The sequence below is a fragment of the Gasterosteus aculeatus genome, chromosome 8 (genome assembly GCF_964276395.1).
Source record: "Gasterosteus aculeatus chromosome 8, fGasAcu3.hap1.1, whole genome shotgun sequence".
In the NCBI taxonomy this organism is placed as follows: domain Eukaryota; kingdom Metazoa; phylum Chordata; class Actinopteri; order Perciformes; family Gasterosteidae; genus Gasterosteus; species Gasterosteus aculeatus.
This window is the reverse complement of record NC_135695.1, coordinates 3,019,150-3,044,000: the sequence shown is the minus strand read 5'-3', so window position 1 is coordinate 3,044,000 and position 24,851 is coordinate 3,019,150. Positions and strand designations below refer to the sequence as shown.

Here is a 24,851-nt window from a genome sequence, read left to right as displayed (position 1 = left end):
TTTATCTTTACAGTGAACGATCTGCAATCAGATGAACACAGCGTTGGATTGTACACATGATGTGCTGGTGTGGGCATTATTTCCCCCGTAAGTGGATGAAACGTGCTCCCACCGTTGTCGTATGTACGACTGTCGGGTCAAGGCCTTCATCAAGCCAATATACAACCGCCTCGAAGCCCGAGGACGGAAACGAGTTCAGGAGAACAGAGAGAGAGAGAGAGAGAGAGAGAAAAAGGGATTCATCCTCCTCACAAGGAACGCTGTATCACCTGAGGGAGGACACGTCTGCCATCCTCATACACTTCAAAAGGGAGTCTGCGCGTGTGTGTGTGTGTGTGTGTGTGTGAGAGAGAGTCTCTGAATAACAAGCAGGTTTTAGTCTGAGTTCACTGCTACCAGGGAGCAGCCGGGGATTCGCACCGACAACCTGGAAAAGCAGGAAACCTGAGCGGGAGGCTGTGTGGATGCCGAACTCTCATCTCCATCACAAGCGTGAGTGAGTGTTGTGTAAAGAAGCCATGCAATCGGGTCAGGGTCTCACACACACACACACACACCAGATTATCACAGTAGATGTGGGTGTGTGTGTTGATCAGCGCACTGATACTGTTGTTGCAGCTTATTGACAGTGGTTGAATCATTACATGAATCAAGACCTACAGTAGCTTTCACAGGATGGAGCACCTTAAATGTGTGTGTATATATATATACATATATTTATACACACACACACACACACACAAAGCCAGACTGTGAAATAATGTACACACATACATCAACTCTATAACTGGAAATAGGGAATTTAAAAGAAGGCACATGGTTCCTCCTCTGGGGAGCAGCAGATTAATAAAATGGAAAAATAAATATTTTCAAAAAAAGCCAACTAAATAAACAAGAGTGTACAAACAAATCAATACATCTCCAATAGTCTTCCATATGTGAGGAATATATTATTCATGTTCCCACGTTGAACTAGTAAATCTGCCGAGACGAGTCTCTAGTTTTAATGTCTCTGCTCATCACGTGTGACGTGAGAACATCAGATTTCCAAAGACACGGAGACAAATGCCTCTCTGCGTCCGCCACGCTGGGGTAGCGTTTAACTCGTCTCTGTTCGGCACGTTCACGTCCTCCGTGTGCAATGACGCAGTGGAAAGAAAAGGAGCAGTAAGAAAATATCAGCTGATCTCTCCTCTTCCAACGAGTCCGCTCATCGCGACGGCATCATTCCATCGCAACGTTTTTCCGCAGTATTGATCAAATTAAGCTGAAGATGCCTTTGATGAACCGCAGAGAGACAGTGGAGCGGCGGAGGGACGACCGACGCCACCGGGAGAGAGAGAGAGAGACTCACATGTCTGTCTGACTCTTCGTCTCTTCTACGTTTTGTTCAGTGAGCTGTCAATCATTCGGCAAAAATCTGTCTAGTGAACACACAATGCTGATTCTTTAAAGAATCAAATGAGGAATACACACACTCGCACGGTAACACGCCGCCGTCGTCTGTCTCCATCGCACAGGTGAATACCGTGGACACGTCTGTTCTCATTCATCATTCAGTCCCTTAAAGCGCTGCTGCTGCTCTGGAACACAGCCGGCATGCCGACAAACCACGGACACATCTTTGACTATATGTGCATTTGGGCAACCGGTTTAGTCAGTAATATCAATTTAAATATATATATTTAATATAGACTGTATTTTGATCAATTAAACAAATCCTGTCATCAGTAATTTTAATGATTCATTATAAGCTGGTTAAAGCTATTATAAATGGTTAATAATTTATGTTGAATATGTATTTATGTCGCTGAGAAAACTTCTCTCTCAAACCGAATTTATTCATGTTTTTTCCCCAAACACCGTGCGGATCAGCAACCGCTCGTTACACAACTAGTTCACAGAGATGAAGTCTGATTATATTTATCTGAGATGAAGTCAAATGGTCTCTATGACAACCGGACAGGGCACCTGGCGTCATCACCGCAGGGACAAACCTTTGAAATTCTTTGATCCCAGTGTTGTTAAAGGGCCACAATTTTCATGAGTCATAATCTCGTTTGAATTATTAATTTGAATTATAATTAGATGTTCTCACCTTTCATCCTTTGTGGCCTTTCACCACCAACCTTGAGTCAAAGGCATTTATCAGATATTGTCAGACGAACCTCAAACATAACGCTTAGTAAAAGAAATAAAGTCATTTATAAAAGCCTCCTGAGGGCGATCGATGTCTGCAGCCTGACTGCAGATACAACCTTTGTAATGGCACATTTCTGCTTTAAGATGTCTGAGTGACGAGCGGCTTAAGGCGCCGAGGGAAACCTCTACGGGGCAGAAACGGAGACGGCAGCCACGTTACATCTCTGCTCATGTTTCTACTCTTAGAAAAACAAGCTGAAACCGCATTTCAAATTGAATTAAATCATTTATTGTTGCTACAGGAGCCAATATCATTTTCCACCAGGAACATAAATAAGTGAAGAAGAAGAACAGGCAGCAGCAGCATGACAGAGGAAATGCATGAAATATGAGAAGTGACTCCTCGTGTATCATCCAGAAAACAATTGGATGTATTTGTGTCCAACTCTCATGAGATTCCATTAATAAAAACAACCTCAGACCAGAAACACTGTATTGCCTTTTCAGTTTCAAACATTGCAGAATCTGATGGCGACTAAAAGGTCAAGGTCATGAAATCAGACCGCTGGCAGAAAACACAACGAGCCATAAAAATGGGCTTTTTTGGCGCAAACCTCCAGACATGATGCCAAACATGATGCGTGTGCCACGAGTTTTATGAGCTATGATTCAGTCGACAACACACTCACAAAGCTGGTTGTTTGTTTAGACCTCTAATTTTCAGGCTTTTAACGAGGACGATGCACCATAACGGATCACGTCTCCCTATTTGTTTTAGAATCAGGCATACATTTATATTTGTCCATTTACTGTCTACTTAGGGACAGAGGCTTACGTGTCCCTAAAGATCGGCTATGGTCGAGAACGGATTTAGCGTCAGCAGTCCCAGCGTCCCAGCTAGAGACCCGCTGGAGTGTGAGCTGTCCAAAGGTTCAGATGAAAGACTGAAAGGGACGGAGCTTCAGCTGTTCCACGGTGCTGGCTAAAGACCAGGGAGGACGCCGCCTTACGGAACCAGAGTCCAGGCTTACGGCTGGAAGCGCTGACCCTTTGCTGTCAGAAAGGTACGGCAACAAAGCTTAGACGCCCCAAACACCAGGTGATGGACAACGGGGGCTGAGCCTTACCTGTCTCACAATCTAAAGACAATGGCGGCCGAGCAATTAAGACAGCATCATTGTCCAAAAAGCCAGGCTCACACTGGGGGGGGCTGGTCCTCCGCCGTCAAAGTCCATTAAATATCCCACAGTCCAGGCTTAGGATGAGGGAGGCCGAGGCTTAACCGTCAATTCATTTCTCATGCTTATGTTTAATTCATCTGATGTCTGTTATAAGAGGGCGGTTTTATTTAATAAAAACAAGTTCTGAAATGTATAGTGGCACTTTTGTCTCAAATACTAATACAAAGTCAGGTCACATTGAAATAAACAACAGATAAAAATAAATGCAGCCATGTCTGAATATCATAATATGTATTCTTAAATACATTGATTAAAATTGACCGATTCACTTGTATTCAATTTAACAATTACTAAAACAAAACAATTCAATTTAACAACTAAAAATGTTAAAAATGTAATCTAGTTTAAAGTTCACACATTAGTAATCTTAAAGTAATATTAAAACATTTGTTTCAGCCAAACCGCACTCGGCATAATTCCAGTTTTTCTACAGCATCAAATTCAGCTCAAATTCAAGTAGAATTGTTTTTTTGGGCTGTTTGAAAGACAGACGTGGAGAGTTAAGTCCTAAATCACAAGAGATCCCAAGCTTATATATTGCCAGTTTGAACTGGATGCACAAAGTGGGTGTAAGGATGCAAGTTGAGCTCATACCAAAATGACTCCCATCGATCAAATTACAACAAAAACATAGCAAAAGTAGTCTAGAAAACAAACATCATTTCCCCCTTGGCACTATCAGAATAAAAGTGTCACAGGATCATCTTTCAAACAGCTGCTCCAGGTCCCTGCGCATAAACACCAAACCACCATTTAAACCAGCAGCAAGCTCCTTTACCAAACAGCTAAAGCCTCCAACCAGCAGACAGGAAACAACGAACAAGCCTCACAGCACCAAACGCACCAGGATCAGAGCGAGGGAGAGACGGAGAGAGACAAAAACCAACCAGAGAGACATAAAAAGTAAGTCAAGACGTTGCTCCTCTGTGTGCTGTAACAAGCACTGGTGGTTCAAACAAGCCCTGCGAAGACAGAAACACACACGTTAACGCGCTGGTGGACCATCACCTTCACACAAACTCCGACACGAGGAAACGGCACATACAATGAGGTCACAGCAGATGTTGGGGAAACACTGAGACAGAGTTAAAATTTACATGAGACACTCCAGTGGCGAAGTACGTAGACATACTGTAGAGTGACATGCTGAAGTACTTCAAGACTAAGAGGCACTGAGTTAATAGAGATGAAGATAAAGACACTCTTGGACATACAGTACCAGCCAAAAGTGTCCAAACCAAGCTATGTTAAAGTGAAAATCATGGCAGTAAATTGAGAAACTCTAAGATAATATATATATATATATACATATATATATATATATATATATATATATATTATATATTGAGACTTTAAAATACACTACGTTATCCTGTTAACTCATTAAAACACAAAGAAACCCTTTAAACCTTGAAATCTCTCCCAGAATGCATTTCATTGCAGGATGCAACTGTGGGTTGAGGTACACAAGATAAATTGGCACGGCATGGCATTAATTGGGACACTCTGAAATCCACTGAACAGGTGTTTGTGTAGTGACCCAGTTAAAAGCTGTGTGAGGGGTGAGACCCCTCTGACAGCATGCAGGCCGCCTGCGCCTCAAGGAAAGGATGCAGAACAACACAGCGACAGCACTCCGACTAATCCGCACTTGCTATACGAGTACTTATGGCGACGGGGGCGTTAAATTATGTTCAGTGGGAGACGATGGGCCTTTACTTATTAGGATCTCTTTGTGTGTTATTTTTGGTTACACGCTATAATTTCTCTAGAATATTTGGTCTTCAGTAGTTCTCACTACTGCATGTTGTACATCCCTGAACAAAGCGGTGCGCAGTGAGATGACGTAGTAGTCCTTTCAAGCTCCACCCACAGGAAGTCCTTGGGGATGGATGATTAGCGATTGCAGACTGATCAGACCGATCGACACTCGATGAGGTAGATTTTAAAGGCCATCGGAATCGGCCAACAAAGCAGCAGAACCGGGACCCCGCTGACGGCTTGAAGACGGTGTAGTTCAGGGCCCATCCGAGCAAAACGGATTCATTTTTAAGAGCTCAAAGACAAAATAGTGATATTTGACAGAGTAGCTGAATCCGGTGAAAACGTAGTACAGAGACTGTGCAGGGACCCCAAACTGAAAGTCCTTGCGGCTTTAGCTAGGACAGGACAATCGAGAGTGTTCTAAACCGACGAAAGGCCCTCAGGAGACGAACCCTAAATACAGGAGCAGAGCAAAATACCAAAATGAAGGCCCAGCCGTCAAAACATCAGGAATGAGCAAACAATCAGATCACCTCTGGTTGGGTAAGCCCTTAATTATGAAATAAATCCTTTATGAGGCTCGCCTACACTTTCCAGGTGCCTGAATTTGTTAAACGTGTAATCTGCCAGCTGCAGAGTAGACCGAGAAGGCCGAGTTGGAGCCTCCAAATAATTGGCTTTTCTAGTAGGTTTGGAGGAAGAACAAAACGGATTCTCGGATTATTCAATAGAAAATACATCATTTAATATTTAATGTTAATGTGATTTATTAAATGTGACCAGTTCTACAAAATGTGCACTAGGTGAGAAAAGCACACGCACGGGAAATCCCCCTCCAGACAGGAAGGAGAGAGAAAGGAAATGCATTAAAAAAAGTGCATCATGCACATAAAGAGAAACTACAGAATATTTAGAGGACGGTAACAGGACTCTACCTTCAATCGCAGAGTACATGTTGTAAGTAAGAGAATGAGGCAAAGAATGGAATTTATACGCAACTAAAAACCCGACTAACTGCACCACTTCAAGAACCAGTGTTGACAAACCATTGCCAGTATGATTCGTATAAAGCCAGTACTAGGGACACTTCACAGACTGGGGAAATTAGCAACTGGCTTCATAGAAGGTTTTAATAACCCCAAAGTTATACATAATGCCAGTAAAAATGCCAGTGTTCATGTTTAAGCTGCTGCACAGTTATACATAATGCATAAAGGTGTTTTGCTGATTTGTGCAGAAATGCGTTGAACAAATCGCGATGGGCTGTGATTGGCTGTAAGCAGACCAATCAGAGAACACAGCACAAGGGGTGGAGGCATTGGGTTCCTTTAGTGTCCCACCAGTCAGCCATCAAGGAAGTACACTTTCAAAAACATGGACGAAGAGTTTTCCAATCGACAGTCGTTGAGTCATTACATGAATCATGTGTGGCTGCTACGCTCCGGCTCATAGATCACATACGAGTGAGCTCGGAAAGAACAAATGAGAACCCATTGCACACTTGAGCAGTGGCAGCTTAGCGGTTTTCATTGGTTTTGAATACCTAAAGCAATTTGTCATTTGTATGGACTAAAACCAAGTAGATCACTGTGATTATTGACAGCGAGCGACTTGCTCTGCCTCTGAATGTCTTTTAACAAGGCTTCTTCAGCCCAACTGTCTCTTCTAATCATTCTCTGGAACATTAGTGCTCATCTTTGCCTCCCAGGGGAGGGACGAGAGGTTCCCCGACTAGAGGTGTGAAGACAGGAGCCGCTGGTTCAGTTAAGAACACTGTGAGGCAGACTCATAATGCAGAGGTAATCGTCCATCAAATATACCGAGAATTAGTTTAATTTATTTAAATGCAGTGGAAAAACATCACTCAATTGACTTTTGGTATCTTGTTAATAAAGGAAAACATTAAACAAATTACTATCAGAACTTATAAAGAGCAGAAAATGAATCAGACTGGATTATGACAGATACATCAAACTATTATTGGTTATAGGTCATTTGATTGAGTGTGTGTGTGTGTGTGTGTGTGTGTGTGTGTGTGTGTGTGTGTGACGGCAGTAGGTTTCTAACTAATGATTTTTTTTTTTCAAAACCTAGCCGGTAACCTCCATTAACCTGACATTAACTAACAAATTCAGGGGAGAGGCTGATCATTCATCATCATAAACATCCCAGCGATGACAAGCGAGCGGACGTGCCCGTGTTCTAACAGTCTGCAGCGCTGCGTATATTGTGTACTGCATTTTGTATATATGTTGAGATTGCACTGGTTTTAGTTTGAGTCGGATTGTTGCTTATTGTTTCTCCCTCTCTTATTCCACAACACTGACCTTTGGTTGAGATATTCTGATCCGACACACTGTGCTGGATGGACGAACGGACAGAAAATATGTGATTCACAATCAATATTAGATTTGTAACCGTGCGAATATGAGCCACGGGATGAAATAAACAACTCTAGCTGACATGAACCAAAGGGTGGCTCCTGGGGGTCGTGTGTGGACTGGCGCCACTGGGTCCTTTTCCTCGGAGAGCCTTGCCCTCGTGTTCATGAGCGTGCTCTAGTTGGAACTCCTGATTCTCAGGTGGGGTTATTGCACACTAAGAGCACATATTCATCCCACAAAATGTGCGTGTGTACTGACCTCTGGCCATCTTCAGGTCCGAATTCATCCCTTGTTCTGATTGGCCGGGCGGCCTGTATGGTGGAGGTTGTCTCGGAGGGGGGGCGGCACCCTGTGTCTGCAGAGGAGGAAATAGATCATCTTGGACACTTGGTCTGAGTCCCAACTATGGGATGGCAAATATACAGCGTGGGAGCTGGGAGTGCATTGTGCCGAGGCTGTGCTGCCCCCTGCTGGGACGGACTGCACAGTCTGTTAGAGGGACCAGAGTCAGCGAAACAACGTCACACAGCTTTGTGGATGGTCCAAAGACGAGGACGGAAGAGACAGATGAGAGAAAATACTGTGACATTCACCCACAGAGCTCATGGTGTTAATTATTCAACTGCAAGTGTTGGTTAGTTTACTCTAAAAAAGAAACAAAGACACCAACTAGACTTTATTAGGTGCAACCGAGCAAAAGCAATAGTCCCTGTTCTTACCGGAGACTCTGTCCTCTGTGCTTTGTGTTTATTGTAGCTGGAGGCGGTAAGAGACACAGGCTGAAACACACACACATTGGGAAACTTGAGTGTGCACCACGGTATGTGTGTGTAAACTCACTGTGTGTGTGTGCACGTACACACACACACACACACACACACACACACACATACACACACAAAATTAAAGGAACACTTTGAAAACACATCAGAAAAACAATGATGGATGTCTACACTGATACGGACAGTTTAATGCCACATCTTTTGATGGAAAGTTTCAGCCTACAGAGGGTTTGATTTTATAGACACTGAAATGATGAGGCAGGCTAGTTTGGATTTTGCCAAAATCAAATTTCTGCAACTCAAAACGCTTCTCAATATCTTGCGTGGCTGTCATCCCGATACCTCAGTCAGACTGCCGTTCTCCAGCCTGTAGAGGTCTGTGCGTCCCTCCAAGAATACGCCCAACCATCACTGACCCACCACCAAACCGCTCATGCCGAACCACGTCCCGGGCAGCATAGCGTTCTTCTCCTCTCACGTCTGCCACAGGCGCTCATCTGTGAAACGCACAGGGCGCCAGTGGTGGACAGTTGTGGTGTGCTGTAGCGAATGCCACTGGAGCTCCACGGTGCTGCACAGGGCCCACGGCAGGACGTCGTGTCCTGAGGCCACCTTGATTACGGTTGGAACAAAGATTGACCGGTAGGTCCAGAGCGTTGCTCGCGTTTCGTCACAGCGCTGCGGTAAAGCGACTAAACAGGAATGCTGACACGTGCAGCCCCGGCAAAAACCAACCGCCACCGGAAACAAGTCGGACTTGCTGCGAGTCACTTTGGACGTCCAGGGTTTGGATGACCCCGTTAGGGACCCCCTCACCCCGTACTCCCGCTGCACCTCCCACAGTATCTCTCGGGGGACCCGGTCAAAACACATGTAGACCGGATGAGCATACTCCCAGGCCGCCTCCATGATCCCTACAAGAGTGAGGAGCTGGTCCGTCGTTCCACGACCAGGACAAAATCTGCATCCCCTTCGATCCGTGGTTCGACTATCGGCCGATCGCTCCTTTCTAGCACTGCTGAGTAGACTGAGTATCACACTACCGGCGAGGCCGAGTAGTGTGATACCCCTGTAATGGGCACACACTCTCTGGTCCCCCTTTTTGGAAGAGAGGAACCACCACCCAGATCAGCCTCTCCTTCCAAACTTGAAGAGTTTCCAAGAGAGTTCTCCAAAAGCCATTGCCTGGCCCCGGAGCTTTGGCACTGCGGAGTGGTTTGACTATCACCAGGAAAATTCAGCCTTCGGCTCCGCCTCCAACAAAGAGGCCAAAGTAGTTGAACTCAGGAGTTTGTTAAAGTGCTCCCTCTACCGCCAAGTAACCCCTCGGCTGCAGTTAGCAAGACGCTGTATAGTTGTTAAAATTTGCACCCTCACATGTTTTTACTTTGTGTTGTCCTTTTTTATATTTTCTTATTTGGTTGAAGTAACTGTGTGGAGAGTAAACAGAGTGAACAGAATGTGGAGAGTAAATTTTATGTACAGTATGCGGAGGCATATATGGCCAATAAAGCTTATTCTGATTAGTCTTTCTGTATTATACCTCTAGTTACATGTGTAACTGTGTGTGTGTGTGTGTGTGTGTGTGTGTGTGTGTGTGTGTGTGGGTGCCTTAGTACCCGTGGAGTCGCCGACAGGCTCTGGACGATGAAGACGACGGGGCTCGGGGCCAATTTGATGGCATTGACCGCGTCCTCGTGACTGGCCAGTCGCAGGTCAACGCCTGACACCTGCACACACCGGAAGGTGGCGTTAACGTGTCTGGGTTCATATCTCAACATTGTCTGATGTTTATCTGGGGGGGTTAAGCCTGGGGACCCTGGTACCGCACCCGGCCCTACCTCCAGGATCTTGTCTCCGGTCTTCAGGCACTGAGTTTTGGCAGCGGGGCTTCCCTTTAAAACCTGCTTGATGAAGATTCCCTTCAGCTCCTCTCCGTTCCTCAGACGCTTGATGACATGACGACCTCCCACGATGCTCAGACCCAAAGACTGGCCTTCCTCGGGCCACACCTCCACCCTGCAGGGGCAGAAGAAACTCGTCATTGACCCAAAATACCAAGAACTAAAAAAAAGAAAAAAACCTTAGATGACCCACACGCCCTTTGTGGCACGAGAGGGTATTAAGTGCTCATTACAAAGATAGAAACAGGCACAGAAACACGCTGAAGACGATACCAGTATGAACCAATATACAATGACACATGTAACCAGAAGAGGGCGACACAGGACTGTAAACCCACCAGGAGGAGGTGAGAGGGGGGGTAACAAGGAAGAGGAGGTGATGCGCAAAAAGTTCACAGGCCAAGACAGAGCAGATGAAGAGGAGGAGACAAAAGGAGGTGGTGGTGGTTGTTGTTAAGGGGTCTAACAGAGGGACCAAGTGTAAACAACGTGATCATGACAGACTCAAACCCGGGGGTCTCAGTGGGATTATGAGAATCTACAAATAACGACTCAAGAAAAAAACTATAGGGGTTCTTGAAGAGGGACTGAGAAACATTGGGATTTTTTGCACAATGATGAACTAAGATTATCGTGGTTTGCTGGTGCACCGTAAGGATGAACTGTAAATGATGTTTTATTGCACGTTACCTGCGGGGGGCCCCCCAGTGACTGAAGGCCGGCGTCTCCTCCCCCTCGCCCTCCTCTCTTTCAGGAAGATCTCTGAGGGCACACACACAGTTAGCTACAGGGTTTTCAGTAACTGGACTCTACAGGTGAAGCAAGGATCCTCACCCATGACCTCCTCTGATTGGTAGAGAGGCTCCTCCCTGGCTCCGCCTCTTCCGTCTCCCTGTGTTAATCGTCCTGACGGATCTCCGAGGGGGAAGAGAGAGAGCATTAAACATTTGTCCCTTGTTGACTTCTCCACGGTGTAATTTCGAAGTCTTCTAATCAGTTATTGTGCCGCTGACTTGGGAGCACATAGAGGGTGATGAACCGACAAGATGGGAAATAGAATTAGTAAAAGTAGCTTTGTCTTAATTAAAATCATGCTGTGAAGCCAATGATTAATACAGCTGGTAGAGATCGCAAAGCATCTGATCTGTCATGCTGAATTTTATGTGACGGGTCTAAAGTGATGCACATCAAATAGCGCATCTTGCAATCAGATAGATCTGAGCAGCCATAATAATATCGTAACACTAATATGAATGAACCATCAAATTTGACATTTAATGCAATATTGTATCCACTGTTGGGATAAAATTGTATCTCACAATATCATGACACACAATGACTTTACCGATAATAAACAAACTCAAAATTCTAATCAAAGATTACAGTTACACTGTAATTACACTACTTTAAATCACCACTTGGGTCAATGTGATTTACGTATGTGTACAAATGGAAATGGGTACATCGTAAATTGAAAATAGGCTTCTTCACGTCTATTGATCTGGCAGAAAACCAATCTAATGAGAAAGCATACATCGAGATACAAGGTTTTGGCCTTATCCCGTAGCTCTGCTTAAAATGAAACAATAAAGACAGGAGGAGGTGAAGGAGAGACAGCAGGGGGGACGGGACAGAGGAGGACAAAGAGGACGGGGTGCAGTAGATGCTCACTCTGTGTCGGTGTCTGTTAGCGTGAGTTCAGAATCAGCTTCACTGTCCCTGGAGCCTGAAAACACAAACACACACACACACACACACAGTGTGTTTGTTTAGAGTCAAATCAGCAGGTTGTCAGAAACAAACCTCGTTACTCTCTCCAGTCATGTTGCAGCCATATCATTAAAACCTGCAGGATGGACCATGGCTGCTCCTTTCGACACACACCTGCAGCTCTGCGGCGGGTCGCACACCCTCACCACAAATCAGACGTGTAACACAAATGCAAGTGACTCTGGACTTGTTATCTAATGATTCAGGGTGACGGCTGGCCAAAGATGACACTCCTGTCACAGCAGCTTTACTGCAGTATTAGTTGTATATTTTTATCAAATCTATGTTCTTTGGTTTGGATTTTTAAATGGTTGTCTATGCAGGTGTGCTGTTGGTATCTGATGTATCTGAATTAAAAAACAATGCAAAGAATTCATCTTCATTCAGGTGCTGTTGGCCTTCTGTAACAAACACATCTTTGTGTAGGATTTGGGTTTTTTTAAACGTAGAATTGTGCTCCTCACCAATGATCAAGTTCTCTATGGACATGATGCTTTCATGGTCTGATCTCTGCTCCTCTTCCTCTTCGCTCTTGCTGAGCTCCTCCTCCTTCTCTTTGCTCCAAGTCTGAAAACAAACAAACAATTGATTACAAAGTAGCCTCTGTTTCCACATGCTAACTAGTTCCAGTTGCTTAAAACAGCTGAGACACAGAATTCACAAGTGCACTTTATAACTATTTTGAAGTTTGTAATGTTTTTAGACCTTCGATGTAGCTTTCTGGTGGTAAATAACCCCGAACATTCCCATTTGTCTTTCTCCCATCATGCAACTTTTTTTTTTCTTTTTCTCTAAAATAAAAGATCTTGATGTCAATTGATTTAATTTGAAGCTTTTGCAGGAAATGATCCGCCTCCGTTTGGCTTCAAAGATAGGCGTGCGTCACAGTTCCCAATGTGCATTAAACATAATCACGGTGCATCATGGATCCAAACCCTCACCTCCTCTGCTCCACTGGACCGGCTGGAGGTGAGCTTCCACTCCTCCCAAGAAGGGGGTGGTCTCCTGGAGAGGGAGCCCACACTCTCCTCGACTTCTCCCTCCTCCTTCCTTTCCTTCAAATCCTCGTCCACGGCCATCTCCCTGCCCTCCTCCACAGGCAGGAGGTTGGAGGTCAAAGAGAAGGAGGCGTAGCGAGGCAGACCTCCGTCCAGGATGAGCTCTGGCTCCTCCTCTTCCCCTTCCTCCTCTTGACGGAGGTCTTCTGGCAGGATGGAGCCATCGCCGAAACCCTGTAAAAAAAAAATCCATATGGTCAAAGGTCGCAGCAGAAGGATGGTGGCTTAAAAATGTTTGAGCTTGAGGTCACCTGGAGGGCAAGATACATCTTCAAAAACCTTTACCCACAAAGCTGTTCAATGGAAGCCAATGAATCCCGACACTCCGCTCTCACCCGTTTGTTGCTGTTCTACTTTGTACTTTGAGAGGAGAAACAAACACCAGATCGTTCCTCAGCCCACTGGATCCTGTATAGTTCTAGATTTCGTATATCGAGGCCAACCAGGATGTCGGCTTAAATGAAAGGACTCCCTGAAGGAGTCCGACTGTAGGACCCAGCAGCCTGCAGCAGTCTCCTCAGTGAAGGGACTGAAGAGGGGGGGGGGGGGGGAAACGCAGCCTGACACTAAATCTAAAACTCGACTTACTTTGAACATTAGCCTTCATCTCCGAACACATAAAGGTTTTCTCCAACTCCCCAAAGAGCCGTGCTCAGCAGATACTGAGGGGATATCCTGTTCTTAACATTACGGAGCAGACATTAGCCCGCACGCCGGGAAATATTAATGACAACACTTAGGCTAATTTCCATCGACGAGGCCTCATCTTCAAGGACTCTGCTCCTCTTCTTTTAATTTGGGCCTGGGAAGCCGGCCCATCACGGCCGCATAATGGAGGTGAGGAGCAGGCGGCGGCGGAGCGCTCATAACGCTAACAGGATGTTCTGCAGACTGATGTGTATTGGCCGTGACTGCCTGGCCTCATCTTCATAAGATTAAAAGATGTTATCCTTTAATATCTCGGCCATTAGACGATGAGGACAGTGGCGATGACGAGTCTGTGGCTTCAGACTCTCTGCCGCCCTCCGTGCCGCTGCATGCTGGGATGTGGACCAGCGGTACCAGTATTACAGCAGGCACCGCCTTCTTCTCAACCTCGGGATGTTGATCAGAATTGGTAATTAGCTCTTTGGCCCGTTTGGAATTTACACCCGATCATCCCAATATCCACGTGGCTTGGATCTGGAAAAACGTCCATAAATATATCAATATAAATATCGCATCTGGAGTAAATAGAATCTGTACTAAAGCCACAACTAAACACGTATTGCGACTATTTAACGTGTCAGGGAAACACTCAGAACATACAGTGCATCCGGAAAGTGTTCAGTGCTTCACTTTTTCCACATTTCGTTAGGTCGCAGCCTTATTGCAATATTGACTTAGTTAATATTTTTCCTCAACATTTTACACACAACTTGATTGGAGTTCAAGCTGCTATAGCCCACTGATTGGACATACTTGTCTCAGGTCCCAAGGAATTGTCTGTGGAGCTCAGAGACAGAATTGTATTGAGGCACGGATCTGAAGGAGGCTAGAGGAAAACGGGTCCATCATCCAGAAATGAAAGGAGTTTAGAACCTCTGGGACTCTTCCTAGAGTTGGCCGCCCAGCATCACCAAGCGGTCGGGGGGGGAGAGGTGACCAAGCGTTGCTCTATGAGGAGAGGAGAACCTTCCAGAAGGACGACCATCTCTGCAGCCCTCCACAGATCAGGCCTGTGTGGTGGAGGGGCCAGACGGAAGCCACTTATCAGTAAAAAGCACCTGAAGGACTCTCAGACCGTTAGAAACTTCATTCTCTGGCGTGATGAAGAAAAAGATTGAAGTCTTTGGCCTGAATGCCAAGTGCCATGTCTGGAGGAAACTGCTCATCAGCGGGCCCATGCCGTGCCTACAGTGAAGCATGGTGGCACCATCGTGCTGTGGAATGTTCCTCAGCGGGAGGAACTGGGAGACTAGTCAGGATGGAGGGAAAGATGAATGCAGCCATGTAGAAACATCCTGGATGGAAAGCTGCTGCAGAGCGCTCTGGACCTCAGACTGGGTTCATCAACCTTTTTCCACATTATAGGGAAAAAAAGTGATTTAATCCATCTTGGAATAAGGCTGTAACATAACAAAATGTGGAAAAATAGAAGCGTTGTGAATACTTTCTGGATCAGTTTTGAGATTGTTTGTCCAACCAACAGTCCCTAATTCAACGGATTGACCCTCTAGAGAGAAGGTTTTATTCCAGTGTAAACCTTGAAGCGGCAAACGCTCAGCAATGGATGACATGAAATAAAATAAATAGTCAAATATCCTAAACAAATACAGGCTGAATGATGAGAGGGCTAGAATGACCGTCTACGCCAACCAGTCATGTTGCAGTTTACCTCAATATCCATTTACAAAATGTAGTTAATTTATGTTTTTATATTACATTACAGGTCGTTTATCCAAAGCGACTTACATTTTTAACCCATGGCTTTTACATTTTTGCCCGGGGAGCAATTAGGGGTTATGTGTCTTGCTCAGGGACACTTGGACATGGGACATGGAGCAGCCGGGGATCGAAACACCAAACTCGCGCTTCCCCCTGCGCCACGTGGACCTATATTATTTTTGTTAACATATTTGTTCGCGATGCTTCTCAATTAGTTTTTTTTCCTGCGTGGCATTTGACCGCCAAGTTCTAATGAGTCCATCCATTTCTTTTGGAAGTTTGTGCCCTTTTTGAAAATGTTCCCTCGAAGGCACGAGAATGCCTTGAATGACGACCTTGACCTTTGATTACCAAATGAGTTCACTCTGGAGTCACAGTGCTTGTTTACGGCCGCTCGGAAGCTCCTTCACAACAACCAGAGCGAGCGTTGATGGTTGTTCTTCCTGTTTGAGCGGTGGCTCGATGCGGCTCTCTGTCAGCACAGAGATGATCAGACTAATGGAACTACGGCAGCGGCAGTTTCTACATATGACCTCTGAAAGTTAACGAGGTGTGGACGTGTAACGGGGGTCTCTCTCTGGTCAGCGGGCTGGCGTGAAGTGACAGCGCCGACCCGGCTGCCTTTATGGAGGCACATCAGAGACCCGTGGGCTGTGAAAAAGCCTCTTCAGTCAAATGGGCTGCATATAAAGCAGGGAATAAAACACTGCACAGAGGACGGAGACAGCAGACACTGCACGAGGACAGAAACAGATAAAGTACAGCAGCAGCTGTGGGACACAACAGAGCAGCAAGTAGAACACAAGAGTACACAGCAGAGTACTGTAGATAGAGCACACAGAAGATTGAAATACAGTGAAGTGGTGTGTTACATTTTATATATATATATATATATATATATATATATATATATATATATGGGGTCGTCGTGGCGCAGGGGTTAGAGAAGGTGTGCTGGGAAGCACAAGGCTGTTGGTTCGATTCCAGGCTGCCCCATGTTCCACGTCGAAGTGTCCCTGAGCAAGACACCTAATACCTAACCCCTAATTGCTCCCCAGGCAAAAATGTGAAAAAGCCATGGGTTTAAAGTGTAATGTAACTGTAATGTAAATGTAAGTCGCTTTGGATAAAAGCGTCTGCTAAATGACCTGTAATGTAATATATATATATATATATATATATATATATATACACACACACACAAATGTAAGTGCACATACAAATTCCTAAGAAAACAAGATAATAATTGTGCATTCAAATGTATGCCACCCAAGATTTAAATCGCCTCAGGATGAAGATCTTAAGACTTACTGGTTCTGAATAATTGAACCGAATGAATAAATTCTCTCTGCAAACACTTCTTTAGATTTCATGGATAAACTAAAGCCATTGTGCCCCAATGAATCCACGTTTGTGCAGGAAGAGATGCTCATGATAGGCTATTTTTAATAGAGACATACATGCAGTGTAGAACAGTGTGGCTTTGCCCAACACCAGAGCTCCGTCCTCTACTCAACACTACTGCAGTAGTTGTGCCTGAGAGTCCTGCAGTACTTGAGGACCAAAGTGTCCTCAGAGACCCCCCCCCACACACACACACACACACACACCCACACCCACACACACACCATCACCCCACTTAAGAGAGAGACGCTGCTGGTTGAGCTGATAGAGCACTTTATACCATCCAGCCATCCTGCTGAGTCAGCAGCTTCGCGGAGACGGAGAGGAAAGATTAAGGGGAGGGGGGAGAAAGAAAGAGGGTGAGGGAAGGTGAAAGAAGGGAGGAGATGAAAGAGAGGGGGAGACTATGGAGCAAAGAAAGAGGAGGAAAGACTGCGGAGGTGAGATGCGATATGAAAGGAGACAGAAAGAGAAGGTAACTTCATAGTCCAAAGAGCCGATGGAGCATTTAGAGCTGGAGGACGTTTCCGTCCCTTCTGTCTGTATCACAACAACTGCGGACGACGACACGCCCAGTTCAGCTCGAAGGTGCAACGACCTCTTTGGCTCACAGAAGCAAACGTCTTTGAGCCTCAATTCCTCAGTCCGGAGGCAGAAATCGACAAGGGAAACACGAGTTCCCGCCTGCACGTTTCCCTCATCATCGCAAATGTAGTCACATCCCGAATAGTTCCCAACCGCTGCAAAGCTCTCCGATGTCCGAGCATGCAGCTGGGAAACTGAACAGAACAATTCAAAGGGCATCAAAGTCTTTCTGTCATCGTCTATACTTCCTGTAGGGCTCTATTGCTTTCTCGTAAGAAAACCGCTTTCTGATAACAAAACAAAACGTATTTCACATATGATCTGGGTTTTTTCACGTTAAGTTTTATATCGCTTCACACAGCAGAGGAATAAATTCAGCCTCAATCTGCTGAACGTTTCCACACTCTCTGTAACCGTTTCTCATCCTGTTTCCCGTCATGCTGCACAATTTTATTTACGTCTATTTACCTCTCAATCTTTTTTTCTTTATAGTCAAGCGCCTCGGCGGCGCAGGGTGTCCGGTGTATGGGCCAATAAAGCACACGGAGAAAAGGGGGCAAAGCAGCACTCAACACTTCAGATTTGTATTTGTAAATGATTTTGAAATCCATGTCAACTTTCCCCGACCTGCAGATGGACTATTTTGTGTTGTTCAATTACATAAAATCCGTGGTTATACCACAAAAAATTGAAGGAAGGTCCAAAGGAGGGTGAATTCCTTTGGAGAGAGATGGAGGGAAGATGCATGGAGAAGGAGGAAGAGGATAATGTAAGAGAGGAGAACATTTTAATGGTCCAATTAGTCCTGAGTGACTTGATTAACATTAAGAGGGAGAGAAGGGAGGAGAGAGACAGAACTGAGATAGACAAAGACAGAGAGGGAAATAAATTTCCTCATTCCCTTCTACCTATAAAGCTCATAATCAAAGAGCTTTACGATATGTAACCGTACGATAGCGGTTGACCCGCACTGACTGGTGCAGTGAGCTTCCCTTTGGGCTTATCGTAGATATAGGACCTTTATTTGGCCAAATCCAACTTCACAAGTCACGCGTCATTGTCGATGCGCTATTGTATGTTGGTGCAAGTCGTATGTTTAACCTGAGACAAGCCGGGCGACTGCTACCCCCAAACCATGTATCTGTTTTTATCAAGGAAATCAAGTATAAAGTTCAGTCAAACACAATCTCACACACAAAATGTCTCTAACAAACTGAAATGAGGACTCCAGACAAATGGCAATGTTTTTGTGAAGGAGGCACAGTAGTTTAATATAATAAACTTTTGCTTTGAAATACTCAAATTCAGAGCGACTTCCTCTTCGGATAGAAATAAACTAAAACTGGAGGCTCCTCTCATGGATTACTACGGACTTCTGTCTGAAATACCACAACGTGATGCAGCACCAAGACTGACAGACATTTAAACGATATAAATAAAACAGATAACGCAGGATTTTCCCCTCTACACTGAAATGTCTTGTTCGTAGTTGTGGGACTTTAAACTGGACACATATGGATTTTTCATAACAAGTTATCTTAATAGATTACCCGTGTCTTATGAACATGTGTTCACAAGACGATCAGTTAGTTGACCGTAGTGTTTGTTGTATCAGACAGACTGAACTGGTAAACCTGATTAAGAAAACACATTTTCTACTGTGGATTTCTCCATACAAATATATATCGATATGTGTGTGTGTGTGTGTGTTACCTTTGGTACGGGCAGCTGTGTGTGGTTGAGAGACACCTGGCTGATCCTCTGTGGCTCCTCCACCTGCACACACAGATCACACTCAACCACCAGAAGCAGTACCTTCCCCCACGAGGACCCAGCGGGTGGAGCAGGCGTAGACGTACCGCCGACAGAGGCTTGCGGACGCCCAGGCGGACCGTGCCGAGCGGGACGGCCTTCAGGACCTCCAGGGCCTGGTCCAGGGTGAGCGCGTCCAGCTGGGTCCGGTCGACTGACACCAGCTGGTCCCCGGGGAACAGGCCGCCGCGGCGCTCCGCTGAGCCGCCCGGGACCAGAGAGCGGATCACCATCACGCAGCGGCCCGGATCCAGCGGGTCCTGGAGGGGGTGAGAACACTCGTCAAGATCTCTGACGGACGTCTGCATTCCTGGAGGAGTCAATTCAATTCATTTCGTTATTAACAGCTCATTTTTCTAAGGATATTTTAATTTTCATTATTTACTACTATTTAATATGCTGAAAAAAAACACTAAATAAAATGTTATTGTTTCAGTTTTCGTGAGTTGTTAAAAACCCACACTGAAACAAATCCCTGGCACACGCAGACAACAATCCTCGACTGTAGGCCGCCCGACACACATGGAGCGAGACAGGAAGGCAAGGCAGCAGACACACCGGCAGGGGGAGACAGAGACCGGAGAGACGAGAGACGATGCCCCCGGACAAACCAACACAAAAACAACAACACACAAACACGTTGAGGAAGAACGGGCTAACAGAAACCATCCGTCAGGTCAAAGGTCAAACAAAGGCCAAACAGACGTGGAGCAATCAGAGGGCGGATGATGAAGGGAAAAGACAAGAGTGGGACTTACAAAGAGAACATTTTCATGCTGCATGGGTGGACAAACGAGTCACTGATGACATTTACTTCACTGCGGCTCAGGTTGGTTGCTGTTAATGTGCTGCAAACACTCTCGGGGTTCAACTGTCCGATGCTCCGTTTGCTCAGAGGGTGAGCGGCTTTTCAGCAAGATGCTACTTATTTATGCAGGTTTCAATAAACAACACCGTGCAATCCTTTGAATGGCGAATAGCCACAGAAAACAGTGAGGTGGTTTTCAAGAGTGGTCTCAGGTGATGCTGTACAGGTACTTTTCTCTTCTTTTGAAATAAAGAAAAGGTTTTGTAAGAAATAAAACTTCTGTACTAATCTAAAAGATAAAGATAAAGTCTTTCAAGGTAGTTACAATCCATTTAAAATAATGTAGGTAGTTGTTTATGAACAGTTCATTTTAAGATGTATTAATGCATTAATTCATATACAGTAATATTAAGAATATTAAGTGGTTTTATTGCCTATATTCAATTAATGTGCACTCTCTCTTTCTACCGTACCACCACATGTGGATGAATAAAGTTGTATCATCATTAGTTTCTTATTGAACAAGTGATGTTCACTGGGATTGACAGGTCGCTGATACTACCAGCGCCGCCTCCTTCCCAGAGGAATGGGTTTAGTTCTATATACAGTTTCTGGGTACAATAACCCACCACTGTATTTTTTAATAACATCTGCTTTTCATGGACAGTGTAGCGTAACTAACTCTAGTTATCCCATAACTTTGTCCAAAAGTAAAGGAACTCTCAACAAGCTCTCGTCTCTGCTCCGACTGTTTAACCTCAGTAACCGAGAGGGCAACCAGGTCCTGCCCCGAATCCAAACCCCTCTAGAGAACCCTAAACCAACTGGAGCGCTTTGTGTGGTGAGAGCGGACGTACGTCTTGTGAATTCTCCTGCACTGATCCCTGGGCATCTCGCTCTGCTGCACGAGCTGCCGTGCCAAGTTTGAGGCTGCCAGAACAAAGCCCAGCCGTATTTTTAGACCGAACAACATGGCTACAGGTGGCGAGGAGTCAGAACCCAAGTCCTCCACTCCCACAAGATCCTCCGGAAAAAGAAAAGGCCTCTGCTGTCAAAAGAAAGTGGAGTTATCAGGAATGAAGGAGAAAGCGAGAAAGGGAAAAAGAAATTAAAAATGTACTTTTACCACGTAAAAGTTTTACCATGCACTACTCGCATACAAAAAAAAATAAACTCCTCATTGTTGTAGAAGTTTTAAGACCTTTATGATGCAAGCGAGAATAAAACAGGAACCGTTGAGACTTAACTTTAGACTTTACATTTCTATACGAAACATACTGTAGACCTTTGGGGAACGCAGAGGTTTTCCTAATATGAACCACGAACTTACAATACTTTTTCCCGTCTTCTCACTTTCAATGTAAACTTTAAGGCTAAAGGTTGACGAACACTAATGTCTAAATACTCTGGCTTGGTTTTTCATTTAAGTCAGTTCCAAATCTCAATACTCCAGCATGCAATGAGCCAAGTTTCATGATTTGAAAATGGGGCGTCTTCTATGAAGAAAAATCCAGGCCGCAATCATCGATCATTTGAAATAGAACCGTTATTACAAATAGAAATGTTATAATTATGATTAAGTTCAATTGTTTTGAAAAAATATTTCTTAGTTTTTCCCATATATATATTTTGATACTTTGAAGTTCTTATATTTTTTCAGTTATTTTATAATTTCATATTTTCAAATTCAAATCGCCGTTTGTGTTTCTGGGAGTTGTCTGCATCTGTAACATTTTGGGCTCCTAAAAAGGATCCTAATGGTTGTAATCGGCGCCACTCAGTCGCCTCTGGTCGAAGAAAGCCAAAAGGATCAAAACAAGGCTGCAAACTGGCATTCCACACAGCGATGGGCGACAGTTAGCTGATCTCAAACTCTGCAAATCTATGAACTGCACATTTGTAAAACTCAAAAGTCTCTTTTTTCAGTGCGTCTGTGCTCCTGTGGACCTGCACGTGTTGCGTGGGAGAAAACGCAGTTTTAAGGTATGAAATGGTCTTGTTTAAAGGTGTTGGGCTGTAGTGCAAAACTACCCGCCCGAGTCCAGAGAAAGACAGACAGACGGACCAGCTCTTCTCTTATTGCCTGCAACCATCTTTCACTCGACTCTGACAGCCGCAGAGTCAGTAACAGGAAACACTTTGGCAGGAACACCGGCCCCGACGTGCCCTTGGGCGAGAGATATAGTGGAAAGAGAGGGAGAGAAGTTGCTTCTTTTTATTTTGAGAAAAGTGTTGCGTCGGGTTTCAATCTGAGGTGAAATGCCGGAGTCGGAAACTCAACTGTGTATAGAATTTATATTTTATTGTTCTCACCTCACCAACACACTCGGGGGGGGGAGAAAAAGTGAAGATTGGATTAAAAGAAAATTGTGAATGGAAAATGTTTATCTTATTAGTTATTTTTCTTTAGCTAGTGTTTAAATCAAAGGAATACGCATAGTATTACATATGTAAGATATTATATAACATGTGGCAGGGAATTTTCCCATTAATGCGAGGATTAGCAAAAATTGCAGAAAACAGAAGCTTGAGATGAGAAAAGTGAGTTTTAGGCCTTTTTTTGGTCAAGATTAACATTACATTACAATAACATTCCAGATAGCAAATAGAAAATGCAAAATGCCAAAGTAGGGGCTCATAAGTGTAACAGGCAAACATGTGTGCGTCTGTGTTGGTTGCAGCTGGTCTCTGAACACAGGCTGCTTTGTCCAGAACTCAAGCTGAGGCCAAGACCAGCCGGCCATGAAGCCCACACACCCACAATGACATCATTTATGAGGTGGAGAAATCTGTACGTGGTTTTTGATTGGTAGTTTAGTGCGAGGCTGCTGACCTATTGAGACTGAATGAACCGTGCTTCATGAGATTGCATACAGGATACGTACAGAATCCCACTCTACACTCAGTCACCTCAGCGTAGTTCGCTGCAGGGTTTCCTTTTAAAAAGTGCCTTTTTTTTAGACCGAATGCTTATCTACTTGTATGTTATATGTTACAAAGGACTATCACTGTCATCATAAATCCAACATTACCCACTTTGTCTTTGTGATGACTGGACCTCTAGTACAAGTACAACCGATCACATCCCTCTGTAAGCCCAGAGGACGGAGAGAGCCTCTGAAGGTTTACAACAGAAGCGAGTTCTCACAACTAAGCCTGCAATACGTTAAAGGGTAAACAGACTTGCACAGCACCTTTCTAGTACTCCGACCACTCTAAACTAATTTGAATCCTTGCCCAATATGGACTGGAAGAGCTGGGGGATCCCAGCAGAGATTTTGGGGTTGAAACTAGAAGCGCTTTTGAGTCACAGCTCCTTTATACGAGAACAAGGCTGCGTCTTTATTTCTGGGTGTTCTACACTGTGGATGCTGATAGTAACATAATCCTGTTATTTTATCCCCGTATTCATACTAGAAATATGACCTGTGTATTTAAGCCATCCTCAGCTTGAGGAGCAGTGGGCTTGACTGACACAACACAGGGAGACTATTCACTAAATCATATAAAACAGATATATATGGAAACATTTAACAAAGAGTCTGCAAATGTCTTATGGATTGTAAGCATACAATACACTAAGGGAATGGACAAATATTCACATATTTTAAATGTAATTATTATCACTGGGTGCTGGGGCATAATTTAATTATCTGATATAACGACGCCTGCCTGCTTTTGTCCAAGGCTGAGGTCAGAGTTCACATTTTAAAAACTGCTAGTTCTGCTTCCACAAGTCCACGGCCGGAACTTACAGGGGACCGTCTCCTCGAGATGAAGCTAAAGGATGTCCTGTTTGTCAAATACATCTCCTCCCCCCAAAGTGCTGCATCAGCTGGGGCCGACTCAGGGGGAGGGGGAGGTCTCGAAGGTGAAGCCGTGCCTAAAGTGCTGAAACGGTGGGGGGGGGCAAACCGACCGGCCTCACAAAGCTGCCCTGCAGACAGAGGCTGTGCTGAACATGATGCCTGTCAGTAAGCATAAAAATCAAAAAGGAACAGAAGTCGATTTAACTTGCTTCAGGTCGATCACCTGGAGGCGACATCACACGTATGTCGGACAAACTGTATCAGTGAGATCCAATACTTTGGTACAGATGGAAAATCTCTACACTACAGGTTGCTAGAGTCTTAAAATGTACCCTGATTTATGGTCTAGTTGCCCTCTGATGGCCATGAAAGAGAATGCTAGGTGAAAGGCACTTTACTTTTCACCGGTTCTCAGAAGTCACCTCCTGAAATAAGCAGACGTCTGGCCCATTTGGGATGAATCCTTGCTGTTTTAGATACATCTTGTTTTCAAATTTAGTAGGAATATAGGACCAAATCGTTAACTGCAATGTGCAGTATATTGTTTGGTTTGACAGGTCAATTCTAAATGTAAAGAAAAGGGAAAAGGAGACGGGCAGAATGAGCGGATGTTGTAGCAGCGGTTGGAGGACAGTTGTGTGCTTACCTGGTAATCAAGGATGCTGAAGCCAAGCCCTTTGTCTCTCTCCTTCTGCAGCTCAAGGATCTGAACGTCTGGAGACCACTGGGTCAGCTCTTCATCATCTTCATCTTCAGCCTGCTCCTCCTTGTTCTCGTCCTCCTCATGGTTGTACTGATCCTTCATCAGCACCATCTCTACAGGGGATGCACGCTCCTCCTGACACACAACAGTGACAACAGACAAGCAAGAATAAAAAAGTTGGTTATCTTAAGACCAAATCATCATCAGTATTATTAGAATAATGATAATATAGAAATTATCCTAGTGGAATGCTCTTCA

General features: G+C 44.7%; 1 protein-coding gene across 8 annotated transcripts in view; it reads right to left on the bottom strand.

The window, feature by feature from the left end:
* patj (PATJ crumbs cell polarity complex component) overlaps positions 1-24,851 on the bottom strand; it is an 87,420-nt gene that overhangs the window by 44,608 nt on the left and 17,961 nt on the right. For 4 of the 8 annotated variants that reach the window (XM_078108005.1, XM_040183929.2, XM_040183934.2 and 1 more), the window contains exons 17-28: positions 24,537-24,728; positions 19,321-19,533; positions 19,175-19,237; positions 12,929-13,219; positions 12,452-12,554; positions 11,889-11,943; positions 11,052-11,132; positions 10,908-10,979; positions 10,155-10,332; positions 9,933-10,043; positions 8,251-8,310; positions 7,790-7,886 (exon numbers count right to left, since the gene is read on the bottom strand). In XM_078108005.1, the coding sequence (XP_077964131.1) occupies positions 7,790-7,886; positions 8,251-8,310; positions 9,933-10,043; positions 10,155-10,332; positions 10,908-10,979; positions 11,052-11,132; positions 11,889-11,943; positions 12,452-12,554; positions 12,929-13,219; positions 19,175-19,237; positions 19,321-19,533; positions 24,537-24,728 (1,516 nt within the window). The remainder of the gene's footprint in view (positions 1-7,789; positions 7,887-8,250; positions 8,311-9,932; positions 10,044-10,154; positions 10,333-10,907; positions 10,980-11,051; positions 11,133-11,888; positions 11,944-12,451; positions 12,555-12,928; positions 13,220-19,174; positions 19,238-19,320; positions 19,534-24,536; positions 24,729-24,851) is intronic. The other 4 variants (XM_078108007.1, XM_078108008.1, XM_040183932.2 and 1 more) reach the window with 2 other exon arrangements.